This window comes from Pleurodeles waltl, chromosome 5 (genome assembly GCF_031143425.1).
Source record: "Pleurodeles waltl isolate 20211129_DDA chromosome 5, aPleWal1.hap1.20221129, whole genome shotgun sequence".
In the NCBI taxonomy this organism is placed as follows: Eukaryota; Metazoa; Chordata; class Amphibia; order Caudata; family Salamandridae; genus Pleurodeles; species Pleurodeles waltl.
The window spans coordinates 1,734,362,798-1,734,383,021 of NC_090444.1; the positions used below are offsets into that span (position 1 = coordinate 1,734,362,798).

Here is a 20,224-nt window from a genome sequence, read left to right on the forward strand (position 1 = left end):
TGAATTAGGATTCTTAATCTGTCTTCATAGTTTTGGTAATGGAGGCAGTTCACTAGGCATTCTCTTTTTATTACCATTTTGATATTGAATTTAGTTAATTTTTAGGTGAAGTCTGCAGGCAGAGCATAGGCGCTGTCCCTTTACAACCTAGTGTATCACTTCCTGTTTTGTGTATGGAGCATGGACCATGTACACATGATTAAAACGTAATTATTGTACGTCAGCTGATGATTGAGATACTATTTCTTCTTTTTTTGTTGCCATTTTATTTATTGTAACCATGACCTGATCCGACTCGAAGGTATTGGAGCTCTTTACATGAGAACCAGTCATATAACATAAGCTCACATTCAGTTTTTTATGCATTAAGGCCCTCATTCTGACCCTGGCGGTCCTAAACCGCCAGGGCCGCGGGCAACGGAAGCACCGCCAACAGGCTGACGGTGCTTCATTGCCCATTCTGACCGCAGTGGTAAAGCCGCGGTCAGAAAAGGGGATCCGGCGGTTTCCCGCCGGAATACCCCTGGCAGGGCTGAACCTCCATGGCGGCGCTGGAAGCAGCGCCGCCATGGGGATTCCGACCCCCTTCCCGCCATCCTGTTTCTGGCGGTTTTGACCGCCAGGAACAGGATGGCGGGAACGGGTGTCGTGGGGCCCCTGGGGGCCCCTGCACTGCACAGCCACTGGCATGGGCAGTGCAGGGGCCCCCTAACAGGGCCCCAGCATGATTTTCAGTGTCTGCATAGCAGACAGTGAAAATTGCAACGGGTGCAACTGCACCCGTCGCACCCCTGCAACACCGCCGGCTCCATTTGGAGCTGGCCTCTGTGTTGCAGGGCCTTTCCCGCTGGGCCGGCGGGCGCTCCTTTGGCGGGCGCCCGCCGGCCCAGCGGGAAAGCCAGAATGGCCTCGACCGCGGAACAGCCAAATGGCGGTGACCGCATGGCGGGCGGCTACCGCCGCCCGCCGCGGTCAGAATGACCGCCTAAGTCATTTTCACACAATCACAGGATGTTGAGCTGATTTGTTTTTTTTGTGAGGCGTTGTAGAGTCACCCATGCAACGCATTGGTTGGCAACCTCCCACAGTCGGCATGTTTTTGCGGGTTTGGGCTTGGAACGATCTGTGAAGTGTTATAAAAAATAAATGGCTCTTCAGCCCCTGCACCATTCAGTCCAGGAGCAAGATAATATTGTCAGTGTTATTCATTAGTTTATGTACACTAGCACATGTCTTTTCAGTCTTTTCAGAATACAGCGGGCAGTAATGAATACTGGAGAGCACTAATGGTGACACAGCCTGTAAACGTTATTATGAGGTAAGGGGCTTCAATATTGCAAACTAGGAGGAAGAGCATAATAATGCATGCATTGGCAAAGCCAATAGGTCTCGTTTACGCAAAAGCTATTGGCTTTATTAATATTGTATTTTGCATGTTATACAGCAGTGCGGCTGCTGTGCGCAATGGATAAAAGTAAAGAAAAAAGTGCTATGATGCAGCCAGTGCTGATAGTGTCATTTGCTTTTTTCTTTCATATAAGCCATGGTGCACATGGCTATAACATATTGACAATGCCAATAGCTCTCACTAAGGCAAACCCTATTGGATTTGCCAGTGCTTGTTTTGTTTTACTTTCACACAAGAATATGAACACTGCACCATGTACCTATGAAACCATTCCTGAACAATTGCAAAGATGCATACAAAAAGAATTGTGAAGCATTAACCAACCTCATGCTTGTAATCAACCAATGTTACAACACTGTTCATCAAATGTGTTAATGGTATGTGCGTTATAATGCAGCCATCCAGCAGTATACTTACATGAAGTGCTTTGAGGATTTTGAGAACTAATGCCTCCTTACCATATCCAGTTTGCCCTTGTGTTCGACCAAGCTGGAGAATGCATATGCCGTGAGCACGCAGGCGGCCAAGGAGAAGTATGTGTTGATAATGGCTCTATGTTGGTCTATGCCCGCCTCAGCAATTGCAGAATTGAAGCTGGGCCAAAACATCCATAGGAATATGGTACCTATATTATAAATGAAACACTGTAGCTATAACATTTTAAAAATATTAGTAAAAACATTTTTTTAAGTCAGGAAATTGCACTTATGAACATTTAGAAATAGTATATGTCAATGTACTTAAAGCATCTCGACATGTTTGACTAACACTAACTTCAACAGACTGATATCAAAGAGTTATGTATTACAAGGCACATGGTCAGCACAAATTCTCAAGGAAACATTTCCTCTTATTTTGTGGCTTCCTTTGGACACCTAGGTTATGTTTCAATCTATTAGGCCTGGGACTGCTAAACAAACATCGCAGACGTTGCATACAATGGCTTCTGTTTGTATTACTGCCTGGGGAGCTTGAATTGTCAGTGTGCTTTCCCTATCTCTGTCCAACCAACATTTAAGAGAAAAACATGGTCCAGTTTGACAACACAGCTGACATCACATAATTTTGTGAGCATCACTTGAGAGAGGCTTTGGCTATGCCCACATCTTGGTAGTCAGAAGTACATGTTGTGAATGGGCAACGTTATGTGCTTCCACAAAAAAGTGCTTGGCATTCACACAGCTGTGATCATTTTGTTTACTCATCCGACTACCTGAGCTTGAATAACACTGTAATGTTATAAAATTGTCTTAGATAACTTAATTAATTTAGGTTTTTTCTCTGGCAGCAGCACTGATGGGAGGAGGAAATTATAGGTCTGCTTTGACACTGCAACTGCCACTTGACCTTTTAACTTTAACCAATTTTATTCTACAGTTCCTTTCTTGTACAGAAATACATACTCATTCACATGCTATTTACTGGCAATGCTTCACATTCCCAAAGAACGTTCCTCTAAAGCTAGACCTATTGGCATTGCCAAAGCTTGTTTTTCTTATTTGTCTGCTCGTGATTAATTAATTCACTGTGTGGATAGAGAGATGAATCGAAAATTGAAAATGCTTTAAGTGTACCATTCGGCCTCGCCCATAACAGAAGGATTAAAGGTAACGTGTGAAGGAAACAGGGTTTTAGTTCACTTACCTATGTGTTTATTGGATTTACTGAATGCCACTTTTATGTACTATTCATGTCCCAGCTAGGCATGGCATACCTTCAATGTGCTATGATGTACCTGTTATCCATGCTCACTTTATTCAAACACCTGCACATCTCAGATATGGCAGCTAAGCCATGCTACTAAGTCATGTGACCAGTTGCGGTGACTTTAAGGAAGTATATTATATGCATCTCAGGCTGAGGGAAAGTCTCGAGCTGAATCTGATTCTGATATCTGAGGATGAAAGCACGTCCTTCGCTGGCTACATGTCTAAATCGGTCATAAAACGAGGATTCCGCAGATTCTGTCAACTTGTGCCATCAATTTATTTTCATCTGATAGGTCCATTCCTCATAAACACTGTTACATATACATATAATGACGTTTTGCCCTCTTGAATGGTAGGCAATACTGAGAACATGGGACTCTCACCTTTGGCACAGTGCATTATAAACACCAATTACTTTGCAAGTGTCTGCAGTCTTAACACTTAACCATTTAGGTGGCAAAGCATGTTTAAAACATTTTATCAGTACTCGAGTCTAACCCAATAGACGCATCTGTCCTTTTATAATAGTTCATTTTTAATCCACCGACGTGCCTACTCCACCCATGTTTTTTTACAACCATATATTATTGTACCGTTCATATCAACTTTCAGTCCACCTAGGGACTACTCTCCCCTCTCACTCCCTCGTTCTATCCCTCTCCGTCCCCTCCTCCTTTCCATCTTTCTGACCCTCTTATCCTATTCTATTCTATCCTCTCCTATTCTATTCTTTTCTTTTCTACTCTGTTCTGTTCCTGCTATTTCTAGAGAGCACTTCCCCGAGGGCGTCTCTATGTGAATCTATTAGAAGCAGTAGATCAGTAGTGTTTGTCACTTAAACCATTAGTTCACAAATTGCAAAACCACATTTGTATATATTTGAAACCGCAAAGATGTTTTTCTTCAGGATTGCTCGTGGTACTTACCAATCATAGCGAACAGATCGGAGTGATACACAGAGCCTTCATTCTCATGTCCATCTTTTAGAGCCGGACGGTACAGCACACGTGCTGCGGATAAACCAAAGTAGGCTCCAAAGGCGTGGATGATCATGGAGGCGCCAACATCAAAGGCCTGGACGGGAGAATACATTGTCAAAATACAGTAATTCTTGTTAGTGTATTTGTGTATATTTCTTTTTTTGAGGGCACATAAAAATTAGACTCTATGAACCATTCAAGAAATCAGAGAGCTGGTGGAAGAACCACCTTTGTATTGCAATCAGAAGTTGTTCTAAGGAGTATGGATAAACTTTACTTTTGCAACTCTTTGACTTAAGCTGTATATTAGCAGATCCAGTTAGGGTTGGTTTAATAGACAAGCCAATGGATAATGATAAAGAGGTCTCCCATTGTAGTTTCTATTAAACTTTTTCTTTTTGACCTCATCACACACTTGTTGACTCCTGGATATCCCTGCTGCAATAGAAGTGTAATCATAAGACATTTCAGAACTATTAACCTGATTCTCATCACCCATCTTTGAACAATACGTAATTTCCTACGTATAGTTTTCCTACTATGTTTGGAATAGGTTGATATATTTTTGGTGATTCTGAAACATCATCGTTATACACAATGATTGACCAATATTTACCGTTGTCACCCTGTGCCCCGTTAACGACGCCATGGTAGTGCTGTACTTAGGACAATAGCATCAACATTTTTTATGCTATTGTGGCGCTTTGCTGGACTAGCTCTAAAAATGTGGGTGCTAGTCCAGCAAACCACAGGGAGGCCCATAGGCTAATGCACTTTAATACCTGCCCTGAGCAGGCGTTACAAATTATGCTAGAATAGCACAGTGAAATCTTTCAGATTTCACTGTGATCTTTTTTTGGGCCTCCCTGCAGAGGAACTCCCTGCATACATGGCGCAAGTATAATGTGGTGCAAGGGGTTACAAAGTGGAGTAATGCTACCATTGCGCCACTTTGTAAATATGGCACAAGGTGAGGGCCTATTTAGCTCCACCATAGTACAAAAGAAAATATGCTATGCCAGCGCTAAGGGGTGCAAGGAGCATGTAAATATGCCCCATAGTTCTGCGATTTAGCCTCATCGTATATTTTTTGCATCTCCATAAACCTTTTATTTCCATTGAAGAAACCTATCATTTACGGTACTCATTTATGAAACTGTTAAAAGGAGGATGGGTTTCCTACCCATTTCAAACCTAGTGATGAAATTACCCCAAGCAGGCTTAGGAGTAACTTAACAATTATTTCAAAGCTGAGAGAGGGCATGCATAACACTGATGAATAAAACGAAACACACCAATTTATGGGTGCACATACATTCTTCATGGCCCCGACTCAAAACGCTAAATTAAAAAGTTATGATTTGCAGGTAGTGCTCAGTATCTGGGGAAGATGCAATGACAAACCGAGCTACCTTGATGGGTATTACAGCTTGCCACTGTCTTCCGGCTACCTGTCCACTCTGTCATACCTTCACCACAGCAGAAACTCACTATGGCGGTCATTCTGCCGCCAGGGCGGAGGACCGCGGGAGCATCGCCGACAGGCCGGCGGTGCTCCAATGGGGATTCCGACCGCGGCTGTAAAGCCGCGGTCGGACCGGCACCACTGGCGGGCTCCCGCCAGTGTACCGCCGCCCCATTGAATCCTCCACGGCGGCGCAGCTTGCTGCACCGCCGCGGGGATTCCGACCCCCCCTACCGCCATCCAGATCCCGGCGGTCCGACCGCCGGGATCCGGATGGCGGTAGGGGGGGTTGCGGGGCCCCTGCAGTGCCCATGCCACTGGCATGGGCATTGCAGGGGCCCCCGTAAGAGGGCCCCTACATGTATTTCACTGTCTGCTGCGCAGACAGTGAAATACGCGACGGGTGCAACTGCACCCGTCGCACAGCTTCCACTCCGCCGGCTCGATTCCGAGCCGGCTTCATCGTGGAAGCCTCTTTCCCGCTGGGCTGGCGGGCGGTCTGAAGGCGACCGCCCGCCAGCCCAGCGGGAAAGTCAGAATTACCGCCGCGGTCTTTCGACCGCGGAACGGTAACCTGACGGCGGGACTTTGGCGGGCGGCCTCCGCCGCCCGCCAAGGTCAGAATGAGGGCCTATGTCTCCCCTTCTTATGCGTTTTAAAAATATTCTAGCTGGAAAGCACATTTTTAATCACAAACCCTGTTTTTTCCCAAAGGATGAAAGTGAAAGACTAGTGTCATTTATGTGGAATGGGAAGACCTGCAGGTCTATTTATAATTATAATAATATTTTTCCTAAAAACAAGTATTTATTTATTGTGCCTTTCCAAAGAACAACAAATCTTCAGTCTCAGCATTTACTGATGCTGATTTTTCCAAAGAAGTCCCATCGACGTTTGTAGTCAGATCCTTGGTCGAACACCTGGCCAAAGCAGATGCTGAGTCAAATGTCGATGTAAGCAGCTCGGATTTCCATTCATATGAAAAAGTTGATTAGGTTTATCCTGGATTTTTGAGCCAGATGTTTCCAGAATTGCCTGACCTGACTGCCTGGTTATCAGACACCACGTATTTTTCTTCTGAGAGTGTATTGGTGGAGCATTTGAGAGGTGGCCAATCACAAATCTATGATTTATCCAAGGCTATTTGTCCAGGGTTAAAGAGTTTGGAATTGTATTCTGAACACAACTTCAGACAATTAAGCAATTAGAGGGATGAGTTCATCTAGTCATGATTGCCTCTGCTCGGGCACATTAAGGCCAGCTCATTTTGCAGCTTATATCATCTCTGATTATTTTATCTTTGGGAAGGTTGTTGTCCATGTATTGCAAGAGTACGGCAAACCATTGGCAATGATCACATCAAGTCTAGTCCATGATTAATTAGGAGCACTAGATAGTTTTTTGATAACTTGGCAGCCACAGTGTAGTCTTTTTTATACAAAAGCTCAGAAATAAGGAACACTTTACCAAACTAACGTACAGGCACTTTAGTCCAATCCACAATAGAAACCTTGTTTTCCACTTTTTGGGAAAGCATCCTTTATAAAGCAATACGATGTTGTGACTGAATCAGTTAATTCCTCGTTCCTAAGGTTATTATTGATTTCAAGACAACCTAGAATATTATATGGCAATTAAATTTAAAATTCTATTCTAAATACATTGTAGAAGAGAAATTAACTATTTTATGGCCAACCTATGATGTGCTACTCTACTGGGAAATGTATAAGGTATCCCTTAGTTTGGTTTGCCATTTCTTTGTTTTAGACCCTTTGAATGCCTCACACAGTTCAGTTAGCATCTGTGACATACTAGTGACCAGTTCTGACAAATGATTATGAAGGCATTCCACATATATCCAACAGGCATTCCTTTCTGGAGACCCCCAGGTTGTGTTGCTGTAATTGAGATAAGTCTAGTGAACTAAGGGCCAGATTTATACTTTTTGCCGCAAACCTGCGTTAGCGCAGGTTTGCAGCAAAAAGTATAGCGCCGGCTAGCGCCATTCCTAGACGCCGGCGGGGCGCCACATTTAAGGAATGGCACTAGCCGGCGCTAAGGCCCTGTTAGCGTCCTGGGAAAGGACGCTAACAGGGCCTGGGAGACATAGGGGGAACCGGGGCTTGTGTGCCAAATGATGGTGCTACACTGTTTAGAGGCAAACAAATTGCCTATAAGCAGTGTTGCCCCATTTTCTGGCGCACAAGCTCCATGGACATGGCTCTGTCTTAGTAAAGAGAGGAGCCATGCCCACCCCCTCGATGAATGTCCCCTGAGCATGGCCATTGGGGCCTGCGCCATGCAGGGGGCCCCAAGCCAGGGCCCCCGAGCAGCATTGGACAGAGTAAAAAAAAAACTCACCAGGACCTACCTTCGGATGGGTCCCCCATCCGTGGGTGACTCATGTGTGGGTAGGGCTGGGTTGGGGTGTCCCTGGGGACAAGGAAGGGCACCTGTGGGCAATTTGCATGGTCTCTGAACATGGAAATCTGCCCACAGGTCCCATAACGCCTGCCTAGACCCAGGTGTTAAATAATGGCACTAAGCATTCGTAGGGCCATTTTTTAAGGCCCTCCTCCTTCCGTGCATGATCTTTGCATGGGAGGATAAATAAGGTGGTAAGGTCTTTGAGGTATTTTTTTGCCCGGGAACACCTACCTTGCATCTCATTGACGCAAGGTTGTTTTCCGCAGGCAAAAATGACATTAACTCCAATAATTTGACACTAGACATGTCTAGCGCCAAAATATAAATATGGAGTTAAGTTTGCGCTGGATTTGCATTAAAAAAAATGACGCAAATCCGGTGCAAACAGAGTATAAATATGGGCCTAAGTATTGAGAAATAGGATTAGGTGCTATAAATATGTACAATGCATGTGAAACACTGTATAAGTGCAGCTCATCAGTGATGTGGAATGTGAAGAAATGTAAAGAGTATTAGAGGAAGGAGTACTACTGCACCATGTCCAGTGTTGTCATCAATTATATCAATGAAGATGTTATCAGTGTTGTCATAAATGATGCCGGGCATGATAGAATCTGTGAGGTCATATGCAGACCATGGTTTGGGCATATGCAAGCCTGATTTGCTTGGGTTTGCTTAGCTTTGTAAAGAAATGTCAAACAAGGCAGTTGCTTGTGAAGTGTTAAGTTGCATTCCAAATTCATAGCCATTCCATGGATAGAGCAATGGTGTTTCCTGCATCCATCCATGAACTCTTGCCACATTCCCAGATTTACAAAGATTTGAATACCTGGGCATGCATCAACATTCTACGCCTTCTCACCTGAGGCATTTCTCCTCATTATTTCCTCTTTTCACATTTGCTGCATTCTGCGGCACACAGAAAAAGAAAAATGCCTTTACGGATTGTTTTGTCCAGGAAAGCGTGTCTTTCTGCACAAAAAATAATTCTGCCTGTAACGCAGGGGACCTTAAACTATAGTGCAATGGTCTCTACATTGGTGCTAGCCTGTACCAGCCTGTGCTCAGTGCACTAGTTAAAGGAAATAGCAGAAATGCTCCATAGCTTTGTAAATATTGAGCATGTCTACCCTCTCCCCTTCATGCAATGCAGCGCACCAACTTTGCTTGCTGCCCTTGATGAACGTTTAATAAATGCACCCCTTCCTTTTTTGAGTTTAAAATATTACATTTTATTTACAATTTCACCTAACTGTAATGTCAGTTTAAATTTTTTTTCAGCGAATTTCCGACTTATTTTTTTATGGCAAAGTAATATATTATTTCCAATCAAAGCATCATTTTAACCTATGACACTTTCATGTGTCATCTTAAAAGATGGGATCATCATTGCTGAGCTTGACGAAAGTCTAGGAGGTAACCAAGACTTGGGTGTTTTGTCGGGGTACACAACTTATGTGAATTCTTGCAATTGGCCTATCGGCCTCGGTGTCTGATTGAAACATCTGGCACAGCGCAAGCAATTATCCCACTCTCTGCTCTCAATTAATAATATTAGTTTGCCGTATCCTTCAGATACATAATGAATTGGACCAATCATGAAGAAGTGAGAAGTGATAGCTCCTGAGGCTTATTTTTCTGCATAGCCTGCGGTCAGCCTGCTTGGAGTGGTTGCCTTTTCATCTACAAGTTAAAATAATATTCTATAGAAAGTCTTGCTGATCTGCAAGCTGCAGAGGGTAAAGCTTGGTGAATGCTATTCCAGACTCCCAAGAATACCAGGATTTAGTTAAAATACAGGGGACCTCGTTTAGAAGCCTTTTGTGCCACCGCTGCGTCAGTTTTTTGGACACAGCGGTGGCGCTAGCAGTGCACTACACTTCTCCATATTTACAAACTGACGCATTGGGCCCAATGTGCCAGGTAGAATTTATACACAGTGGACATTCCCTTGGAAAAAGCCATGTAGAAATGACGCAGTGAAATTTACAACTTTTCACTGGGTCATTCTACAACTTCACTGTGTCAAAATTTTACCGCCTGCTCAGAGCAGGCATAAAATGGAAGCAGGGCTTTTCCTATGGGACTCTCCTTGCATTGATGGAGTTGCTTCAGTTTAATGACACAACTTCAGCAATGCATCTGTTTAGCACCAACAGATATGTCAGAATATCTGAAGCACCTGTGAAAACATGTGCCATGGAGTTCTGTTTTGTAAATAAAGTGCATCTATGGCATTGTTAGGGGATGTGTGGCAAGCACCAGAAATGCATTGATGATGATGCATCAGATTCTTGTAAATGAGGCCCAGGACATGAAGCAACATGATTTTAGTATTTACTGATTAAGGACACCCCCCTCTATTTTATGCCACTGTTTAGTCATAGTTTAGGATATAAAGGCAGGTTCTAAAGTAATTCTAAAAACTTTTTTAAATGTGTTTTTGCAGTCCAAAACACAGAGGAGTTTAATCAATTATAACAAATGCTCTACATTCTGTATTCCTACACTTCTCCCATTAATGGGTATGTGGTCCTTTCCCATGAGAAAGGGAAAAATCAACAATTGCAAGCTGCTATATAAAAATATATTTGTCAGCAGAGAATGCAGGAGGTCATGAATCATGTTGTGGCCCTCTGAAGATGCAAAGAAATCAGATGGTACTGTTCCTCTCTACTTTCCAAACATTTTTCTTTGAAACAAAAATTTGACGTGAGATACAGCTATGCAGAAGCATCTCACTAAAATGCTTTAATTAGACATCTGAGTTTTTTACGGAGTTTTAGAATGGGGAAGTGGGAAATAAATGTGTGGGATATTTCATGATTTTTGTGTTTACCAAGATGATATTTTCAGGCTTGCAATATTTGAAAAATTGTTCTTGAAAAGTAGGGCATGAGAAATTCAATTGCTAGGGCGTTTTTATATGTAAAATATATTTATTGTATATCATTTGTATGGGTGCCTTATTATTAAAATGAGAAATGCAACATCTTTGTAGTTTCTATGGTGAGAACCCTCTAACAAGTAATTAATGAATCTTTTATTTGAATTTTATGTAACTGCTGTCAACACAGTTTCCATCCATCCCTTAATCACCTTCCTGGGTATGTTTACTGACCAACTGTATTCCTGATAAGGCAGAGGCATATGCCATTCTGGTTATATAATTTGGTTTCTTGATAGCAAATCAGGATTGTGAACATTTTATTCCAAATGGTTTGTGAGAGGGGATGCAATTTGTGATGGGACCTGTGAACTAATATGTGGTTGCAAAATGATTTACCTGATGAATATTAATGAGGCAGGACACAAGTTGTGGCCCCAGTGGTTAGTTGGCTTTGAATGCAGGGTTGGAGGACTGCGAGGGAAAAGCAAAAGTCCGTCCCTTTCAGTTGCATTCCCAAATTTCTTTTTGGGTAGTCCATGTCCATTCAAGGGACAGATGCAGCTTTTTAAAATAAAACTATTTGGGGCATATGTAAGAGCCCCTAGCACCACCGAGGCATCACTTTTAGTGACGCTCTGGTGGCTCTAAGCACTGCTCCATATTTACAATGAGGTGTAACAACACTTTGTAGTGGCGATAATCCTCCTTGTAAATATGGGCCCCTCCGATGCAGTTTTCTGTGTCAGAGGGGCGTGCGATGAGTGTTCCTGGGGGCGTTCCACCACAACACCCATTGCTTTTGACACTACTTCAGATTTAGGAGTTTTCATACACATGAGGCAGCGCCAAAAACTAAGGGGTGGCGTGAGCATGGCAAAATGAGGAGGAATGCTTTTATTCCCCCTTGTTTTTTGCTTTTTCAATGTGTGCTGCATTCTGCATTCTGCAGCACACATAGAAGAAGCAAGATGCCATGGCCGATTGTTTACATACAGAAAGGGACACCTTTTGTGCACATAAACAATCATTCAAAATAACGCTTTGGTGCTTCTATATGTGCTGCATTTTGTAGTACCTTCCTGCACATAAACAATCTATCCCCTCAATGCAGACACCCTTGCATTATGGTGCAAGGATGCCAGTGTTATGGCTAGGCAGTTTAATTCAGCGTCAGCGCAAGGGGAAACACAGGGGTGCACCACTTTAGCATAAATCTGGGCCTTGATTTGGCAAAATATCAAGGGGAGCTTGCAGTAAAACCCCAGACCACGGCCTGACAGGGACCAGGCTGTGGTTGAGGGTACTACTGCAAACTCCCTTTGATGTTTTGCCAAATCAAAGACTTTCAGGCCACCCCGACATGATTCCCAAATGGGAAGCTGCCCATTGGGACAGATTTGACTGTGCTAGTCAGTTAGCAACCCAAATCAAAAGCCTTTAACTAACAGAGGATTTCCAAACTCTATTGCAAGCCCAAAGCATTGATGCATACCTTTCCAAATCACTACCAGGAGTAAGACTACCCCTTCCCCAGTTTGCATTTCGTAACAGATCGCAATAGCCCTATGATGTGTCAGAAAGGCTTTTCCAACTTTTAAAAAGGCTTTATCACAGTGTAAAAAGTTCATTTTGTGGCAGAGTATGCAACCGCAAAAGGCCTATAAAAACCAGTTCCTAGGACAATACTAAAGGAATATGGGGCCAGATGTATCAAAAAAATGATTTGCGTTTCTTAAATAGCGAATTTTAAGAAATCGCTATTTAATAAATGCAAAATGGTATGTATGATTTTTGCGATTCGGTAATAGCGATTTCTTAAAATTCGCAAATGCTATTACCGAATCACAAATAGAGAATCCGACCCCATTCACACCAATGGGCCTGTTGCGAATGTTTTGCATTTCCCAAACTGCGAATTCCAGTTAGGAATTTGCAAATTAGGAAATGTAAATCCCAGGGTGCTGGGGGCCTAAGGCCCCCTCTGCTGCACCCCAAAAAATATTTTTACAGACATGTGAAGCACACACATGACTTGTAATGCATTTTTAAAATTTGCACATGGTTACCACCAAACTTTAATTTGTGGTAATTGTATTTCCTAAATGCCCAATTCACATTTAGGAAATGCTTGATACATGTGCTTTGGAAATCGCAAATAGGAATTCTCTATTTGCGATTTCCAATTTAGAGAATCACAATTTGTGATTCTCTAAATGGGGTCGCAATTTCAAGGAATCGCTGTTTTAGTGATTCCTTAAAATTACACTGCAAATGCCTTTCATACATTGTGAAAGGCATGTTTGCATTTGCAAATGGCCGAATTTTGCAATTCACACTGTTTGCGAATGCAAAAAAGCTTGATACATCTGGCATATGCTCTCTTAAATAGCTCCCTTACTTCTACTCTTACACTTTAGAAAACAGTTATTCTTATTTGCCACAAGGTGGCAGTGTTCGTCTTAGTTAAAACACGAAATAGGTCATTATGACTTGTAACTGATTTCAGGCCTGCCACCAGGGGCCTTATCATGAACAGCTGTGTTCGCTCAGAGTAGAGCCACCGCCTGAATTTTGGCATTTGAGAGGTGTCCATTTCATACATATAACTTGGAATTTCTCCAAGACAGAGGCAATTCCTGCTCACTATTACTGATGTGTGCTGTCTGCAGTTGGTACATTCACCCAGAAAATCTATGGAATATTAATGGGTTTACACACCTCAAACACAAAAATACCAGACACTCATCCCTGTTCCAGAGCAGTGCTTCATGACATGGCACATGTTTGTTATTACTTATATATTTATATACATATTTCCACTTGAAAAAAATGTGTACCATGTGAAATGAGGCATCTTTACAAATATAAGGTGTTCCTCTAACCTTTTTTCCTTCACCACTCCTATTTTTGCTGATATCTTTTTTGTTGGCCTTAGGAGTCTGTGAACTTTACGACTTCTAACAAGTGCTAAAATGCATGTGCTCTCTTCCCTAAACAAGGTAGAATTTGCTTAAACTCAATTGGCACATTTAATTTACTCGAGGAAAGTAATATCCCATGTACCCAGCGCCTCTAAGTTAAATGGTGCTATTGAGCCTGCAACACTGATTGCAACACCCACTTAAGCAGTTCTATAAAACATGTCACAGGCCTGCCATTAAAGCCTGTGTTCAGTTTTAAACTACCATTTCGATCTAGCTAAACAAATGTTTTGCCAGGCTGAAACCTTCCTTTTTAATACATATAAGTCACTCCTACGTGGCCCAGAGGGCAGGTTACTGTGTATTTAAAAAGTTGGACATATAATTATAGGTTTTACATGCCCGTTAGGGAAAAAATCCTTACATTTGTTTTTGACTGGTGCAAGGCCTTTACCTCTACCATAGTATAACATTGGGTCCACTTATTACATTTAAAAAGTGATAACTTTCACTTGAGAGTAGGTGGACAAGTCGAGTTTGGTATTTAAAAGAATAGCAATTCAATGCACTCGTTAATGGTAAATTCTGAGTTTAAGTCACATTTCTGAAAAATGACACTTTTCGAAAGTTGGCATTTTCTTGTACTAACCATTTAGTGCCTGCAGCCTGTCCCTGGGTAACATGGCTAGGTGTAGCTGGCAGCTAGCCCTTGTATATTGCTCCCAGACAGTAAGACAAAGGGAAGATAGTGGTTGGCAGGATGTATCCCTCTGATTTACCAAGTAGGCTGAGGTTTCACCTACCACACTTGCACATCACAAAGCCCCTGCTTGAACAGAAAGGGTTTGTCACCAATCTTTTGTGTCCCCAAACAAGCTGGAGCCAGAGCAGGCAGGAATGGGGTGCCTGACACCTGAGGGGGGTAAAAAGCTCTAGAACCTTCTCATACTTCAAAGTGAGCACCATGCATAACTAATGGATCTTCAGTGCACATCTGGACCTGTAGAAGGCTCAGAAGAAGCAGCATTGATGTGCTGCTTTGGGGCAAGAAGAAATGCTACTCTGCTGCCTTGCTACCCTCCTGCCTGGGGAGAAGGATTGGACCTGCGTCTTGGACTAAGGACCAACAGAGTGACCCGAAGGGCTAGTTGGCTGGCCTCTTGATCAGAGCGTCAGGGACAGAAAAGCTCCAAAAGTCTTGAACCCAGCCCCTGGACTCCTCAAGCTGTGAGTCATGCCCTCCCAAGTGGTGCTACCCCAGTCCTGAACCCTTGGAAGTGGGCCTGAAGGTACTCTGCGTGCGCAGCTGTGTCCCCAGCAGAATGGACACAGCACAACACATTACCTCACAAAACTCCACATCGGAACTGCTGTGTGATGACTTCCTGATGCAGGACTTTGCATCATCCATCACAGCTCCCCAAAACCACCTCTGCTCTACACATCTCCACAGATGGACCTCGAATTGCTCTGCTGTGTGATGCATCCTCGACGCTGGACTTTGCATCGCTTGTCAACCAGAGTTTAAGGTACTTTGTCCAGTGGGTCCAAATGGGTCCTTGTAGCTGGCCCATGCTCCATCAGGTGTTTGTTATCCTGACTCCATAGGGTAAAAGGTTATATGAGTCAATTCAGAAAGGTATTTTCATCAGCTATTGTACTTTTACAGACAAACTTACCTCTATTTATGCACCATATCTATTAAAATATGGTATGTTTCTTCTGTCGTCTAACACTGGCACACGTGTGGCAGCCTAGCACCAACACAGACACCCTTGATCCATTCTGCCCAGGTTACAAGATTGATTGTTTTTGTGCAGGAAGGAACACTTTCCTGCACCAAAACAGTTCTTTGAGGCATTTCCCACTTTGTATGTGTGCTGCAAATGATTATAACATAACGTAACTTATATGTAAACCTGTCCTAGTTGCAGCATTCCCTACATCCTCCCATCTGGGAACATGAGGTGAATTCCTTCTTTTTTTAGACATTTGCATCTACATTGTAGAAAAGGTTTGCTATTAGCATATTTTGTTCTTTATTTTTGTTCTCTACGAAGAAGCATTTTCCATTTGAATGAATCTCTTCGTGTACACATCCGCAATGGTTAGGGTTATCCATGCCCAAAGATATTTACATCACCCCTTGGCTGGAGAATATCACATTTCTAGAAAGGCTTAGAGAGGAGTTTGTGAATGGTGAATGGCCAGGTGTTTGGACCACAAGCCATGCCGTGTTATTAAACCCCCATTACTAATCAATTGCTTGGTGTTTACTCTATCATAATATTTCACAATTGTAAAGTAATATTACACAGCAAAATGACTTAGAATGGCAAGGTCCAATTTTGTCAATTGTATACAGTCCTAAGTCTAGCCGTTTTGAACCGTCAAGTCTGGATTAGAAGCACAAATCGATTTCTATATCGGGCACAAAATGATTTTACATATAGTGACTATTACTTTGTGAAAGATAATGTAACAAACTTACCCCAAGAGATACCACCAGGTGTTCGTTGCATGCAAAAATTGCAATTTCAAAAATTGCCATGATCAGCATCTGGACTGCACTTGTTTTACCCAGAACGGCTCCAAAGGAAATCAGGACCGTTGCTGTGCTGAAGTCAGCGTTTATCATTCTGCGGCAAAAGAAATGGATATATAGACACAACGTACATTTGTGGGTCTTATTCATAAAAGCTAATAGAGCCCCACTCATGTAGCCAAGATTATAGCAATCATACCTGAATATATATCTTCCAATTCTATAAAGTATTACATGGAGAATTGCAAATTTTGAGTGAATATGATTTGACCAATGTTGTGCCTCATGTGTGTATAAGGTTTCACCTGTTCTGTTGTTTTAAGGTAAGAAAGCTCACCCAAATGAATTCCACTGCATCCCCTTTTGGATATTTTTTTTTAAAACTTATTTTTTTTTAGTTTTCAACTTGCTAATACAATCATTGAGGCATGCAAAGCAGTGCTTAATTTGTGCTTGTTTTTCCAGTGCGGAGCACTGGTACTGGCACTTAATTTAACGGTCCAAAACTTATTTTTCTGCCTCAAGCATCCACTGCGAGCAAAAGACACATATGGGAATGACGGAAGAAGAGAAAAATGGAAAATCGCCACAATGGGAGAAAGCAGAAAGCTGCAAGAGTGAGCTGAAGGGGCAGGGAGTGGATGTAAATGGATTGAAGAGGCCTGAGGTGGCTTCAGGGTTATGCTGCCTCAGTATTCCATGTTTGCACATTTAATTGCAGCAGCCGCATGTTTAAGAGGAGGGCTTTGGGCACCGGCATGTTTTTATTTACAAATTAAGCGCTGTAATAGTGCAAACAACGGTGTTCTTTGGGGCACCTAACTGGTCGATGGGTATTATCAACAAATAAGGAAACCATAAATTAACCCATAGTGAGCATTGGGGCCCTGAAATAATGTCCTTTGTGTGGATATGTTCTTCTTGTTTTATCTTTCAGTAAGTAACTCCTAACAGCAGTCCTCAACTTATGGGCTTAGATCAACAAAAGTATGAGTAGCAGGGGTTACCAATGAGACAGATATCACAGTAGCAGGTCAAAGGCATCCACCTAGCGTCCATCTAGAATTACCAAAAGCCTATGAATAAGAAAATACTGTAGCTGGTTTAGTGGGTCCACATAGAGAGAGGCTATCAAAGATGGCTGTCCCCCTTGCATACATTAGCAGGTGGGCGGTGCAAAGAGTTTAGGGGGGTTATCAGAGCTAAATCACTGTTGTGTATGAAAGTTTATCCTACATTGCTATTTGTGTGGTTGGCATGCTTTGCATTACGTTGCCAGCAGAAACCTTTAGTAAATCTTACTAAATCTGTGCCTCTGTATTTGTGAGGATTACAGGCTCATTGTAAAAGAAAAACTTCACAAGTTCAAAAACTCTAGGGTGCAGCACACTAGAAATATTTTAACAAGTACCATTTTAACTACTTCTGTGCTACAACTCTGTTTGCAAAATATTTCAGTAGTGTGACTTTCCTAATGGGAAATTAGCCATTGTGAGAAACTGGGTTGTTGGTAGACTGGAGTGGGTGAAATTGGACTGTTGGTAGCCTTGGTCAAGCAGCAACCACAATACTTGTCAGGGTGAGGTTCAAGCCAATGCTAAATTAACCAGTGCTCAATGTTCTGGTAGCTTGGCACAGAGCACTCAGGCTTAATTTAGAGCCAATGTGTAAAGTATTTGTGCAACACTTCAAACAGTAATAAAGCGAAAACACAACTCAAAAGGATCCCACACAAGATTACCAAAAGAGAACTTAATTTAATAAATAAAATGACCAAAATGACAAAAACTTGATTAGTAGAACCAGAGATGTACAATTTTAAAGATTCCAGTGGAAAAAGTTCCTAAACATGCAAAGTGGCAACTTTGCGCCAGACTGGGACAAAGTGGCACGTTCAGGCGAACTGTGATGGAGCACAGGCCGCCTACATGGTCCTAGTTAGACTCACTGAACAAAGTACATTATATCCTGGTTTGCAGAGCGTTGTGAGAATCCGCCCTGATGATGCATCACGCAATCAAAGCAATGTGTCACCTTTGAGATGTGGTGAGGCTGTGATATGAGGTCATGTGTCATTTTCGAGGTTCCCATCGACAGTGCTTGCAATACAAAGTCTGGCGTCAAGGATGCAGCGTGCAATCAGGATGATTTGTTGGTTCCGAAGAGCTGCAAGGCTGCTGCACGGAGACCGTAGTTATTGTTAAGGCTGTTGTCGACATGGGATGCAAGGGCCTGCACTGAGGATGCATCACACAGTGGCAGTTCCGATGGGCTGTAGCAACAATGCAGTCACAGAGGCTGGCAGAGCACCTTAGGCCCACAACCAGGATATAGGACTGGAGTGGCACCACTTGGCAGAGCAGACTCATTGATGGCAGAGTCGAGGTGCAAAAGGAATGTTGTTGGATGCCTATTATGTGCCTAGGGCTCCAGACCAAGAGGCCAAGCAACCAGCCCTCGGAGTCACTGTTGGTTCTGGGTTCAAGAGATGCAGAACCAGTCCTTCTCACCAGGTAAGAGGGCAACAGGACAACATAGCAGGGCAGCAATTCCTTCAGAGCAGCAGTTGAACAGAGTGGCAGTCCTTGTAGCAGCACAGCAGTCCTTCTTCCTAGGAGTGTATCCACAGGTTAAGAAGTGCATTGAAGTGGGGGTGTCAGAGGTTCGGTATTTATATCCACAATGTATTCGAAGTAGGGAGAAGCTTCCAGGGGCATGCCTTTGAAATGCACAGGTGGCCTCCCTTCCTGGTCCAGACTAGCTACAGGGGGTATGCAGCCCTTTGTATGGAGATAAGATACAGCCTGCAACTTGGACTGGGCGAAGCTTTCCCCTCCCATCCTGCCAGTGATGATTCATCCAGTCAAACCTAAGCTCCCATTATGTCTGGCTGTCTAGGAGGAATACACAACTATCACCCACACCAACATTTCGCACAGACGCAGCGATCCCCGACTTCGCGCATCAACTTGTTTTCACTCTTCACAAAAGGTACTGTGCTTGGGGGTCTACACAACTCCATGTCTGGCGCCGCTTGTGTTGACTTGTTGGGAATGACTCCGTCACGATGCAGTCTTAACACCTCATCGAAGCATTTTGTGTTTCTAAGCGCTATTTTTGAGTTTAATCTTTAAAAATTCATAACTTGACTTGTGTATGTCAGATTTTTTTAATTTAGGTCTTGTTTTGTTTAGATAAATATTTCCTATTTTTCTAAACTGGTGTTGTGTCATTTTGTAGTTTTTTCGTTAAGCTACTGTGTGTGTTGGTACAAATACTTTACACCTAGCACTCTGAAGTTAAGCCTACTGCTCTGCCAAGCTACCAAGGGGGTATGCAGGGGTTAGCTGAGGGTGATTCTCTTTTACCCTGACTAGAGTGAGGGTCCTTGCTTGAACAGGGGGTAACCTGACTGTCAACCAAAGACCCCATTTCTAACAGAAACTAAAAAGGGAAGGTGCCGAGAATTACTTGACCCGGTTTTGAAGCAGTGGGAGGCTCCCTAAAGAGATAGGTTTTTAGGTTATTTGGCCCCTTTTGGACAAAGCAATCCCAGTCTATGACAGTGTGTTGTTCCAGACTCATTGCTTGATAAAGCTTGCCCTCTTATATTTTCTGTTTTGAACCTCTTGATTCTGCATGTTCAGTATTTCCTTGTCATTGGGCATAGTGGCATGTAGGGGGGCACAAATCAGGCCCCCCTATGCCACAAAAAAATAAAAAATAAAACACTTACCTGAACTTACCTTAATGTCCCTGGGATGGGTCCCTCCATCCTTAGGTGTCCTCCTGGGGTGGGCAAGGGTGACAGGGGGGGTCCCTGGGGGCATGGGAGGGCACCTCTGGGCTCCTTCCGAGCCCACAGGTCCCTTAACGCCG

At 43.1% G+C, this 20,224-nt stretch overlaps 1 protein-coding gene across 1 annotated transcript in view; it reads right to left on the minus strand.

The window, feature by feature from the left end:
• RHAG (Rh associated glycoprotein) overlaps window positions 1–20,224 on the minus strand; it is a 140,462-nt gene that overhangs the window by 51,153 nt on the left and 69,085 nt on the right. Inside the window, exons 3-5 of the mRNA XM_069236124.1 lie at window positions 16,292–16,439; window positions 4,044–4,191; window positions 1,867–2,033 (exon numbers count right to left, since the gene is read on the minus strand). Of these exons, the coding sequence (XP_069092225.1) occupies window positions 1,867–2,033; window positions 4,044–4,191; window positions 16,292–16,439 (463 nt within the window). The remainder of the gene's footprint in view (window positions 1–1,866; window positions 2,034–4,043; window positions 4,192–16,291; window positions 16,440–20,224) is intronic.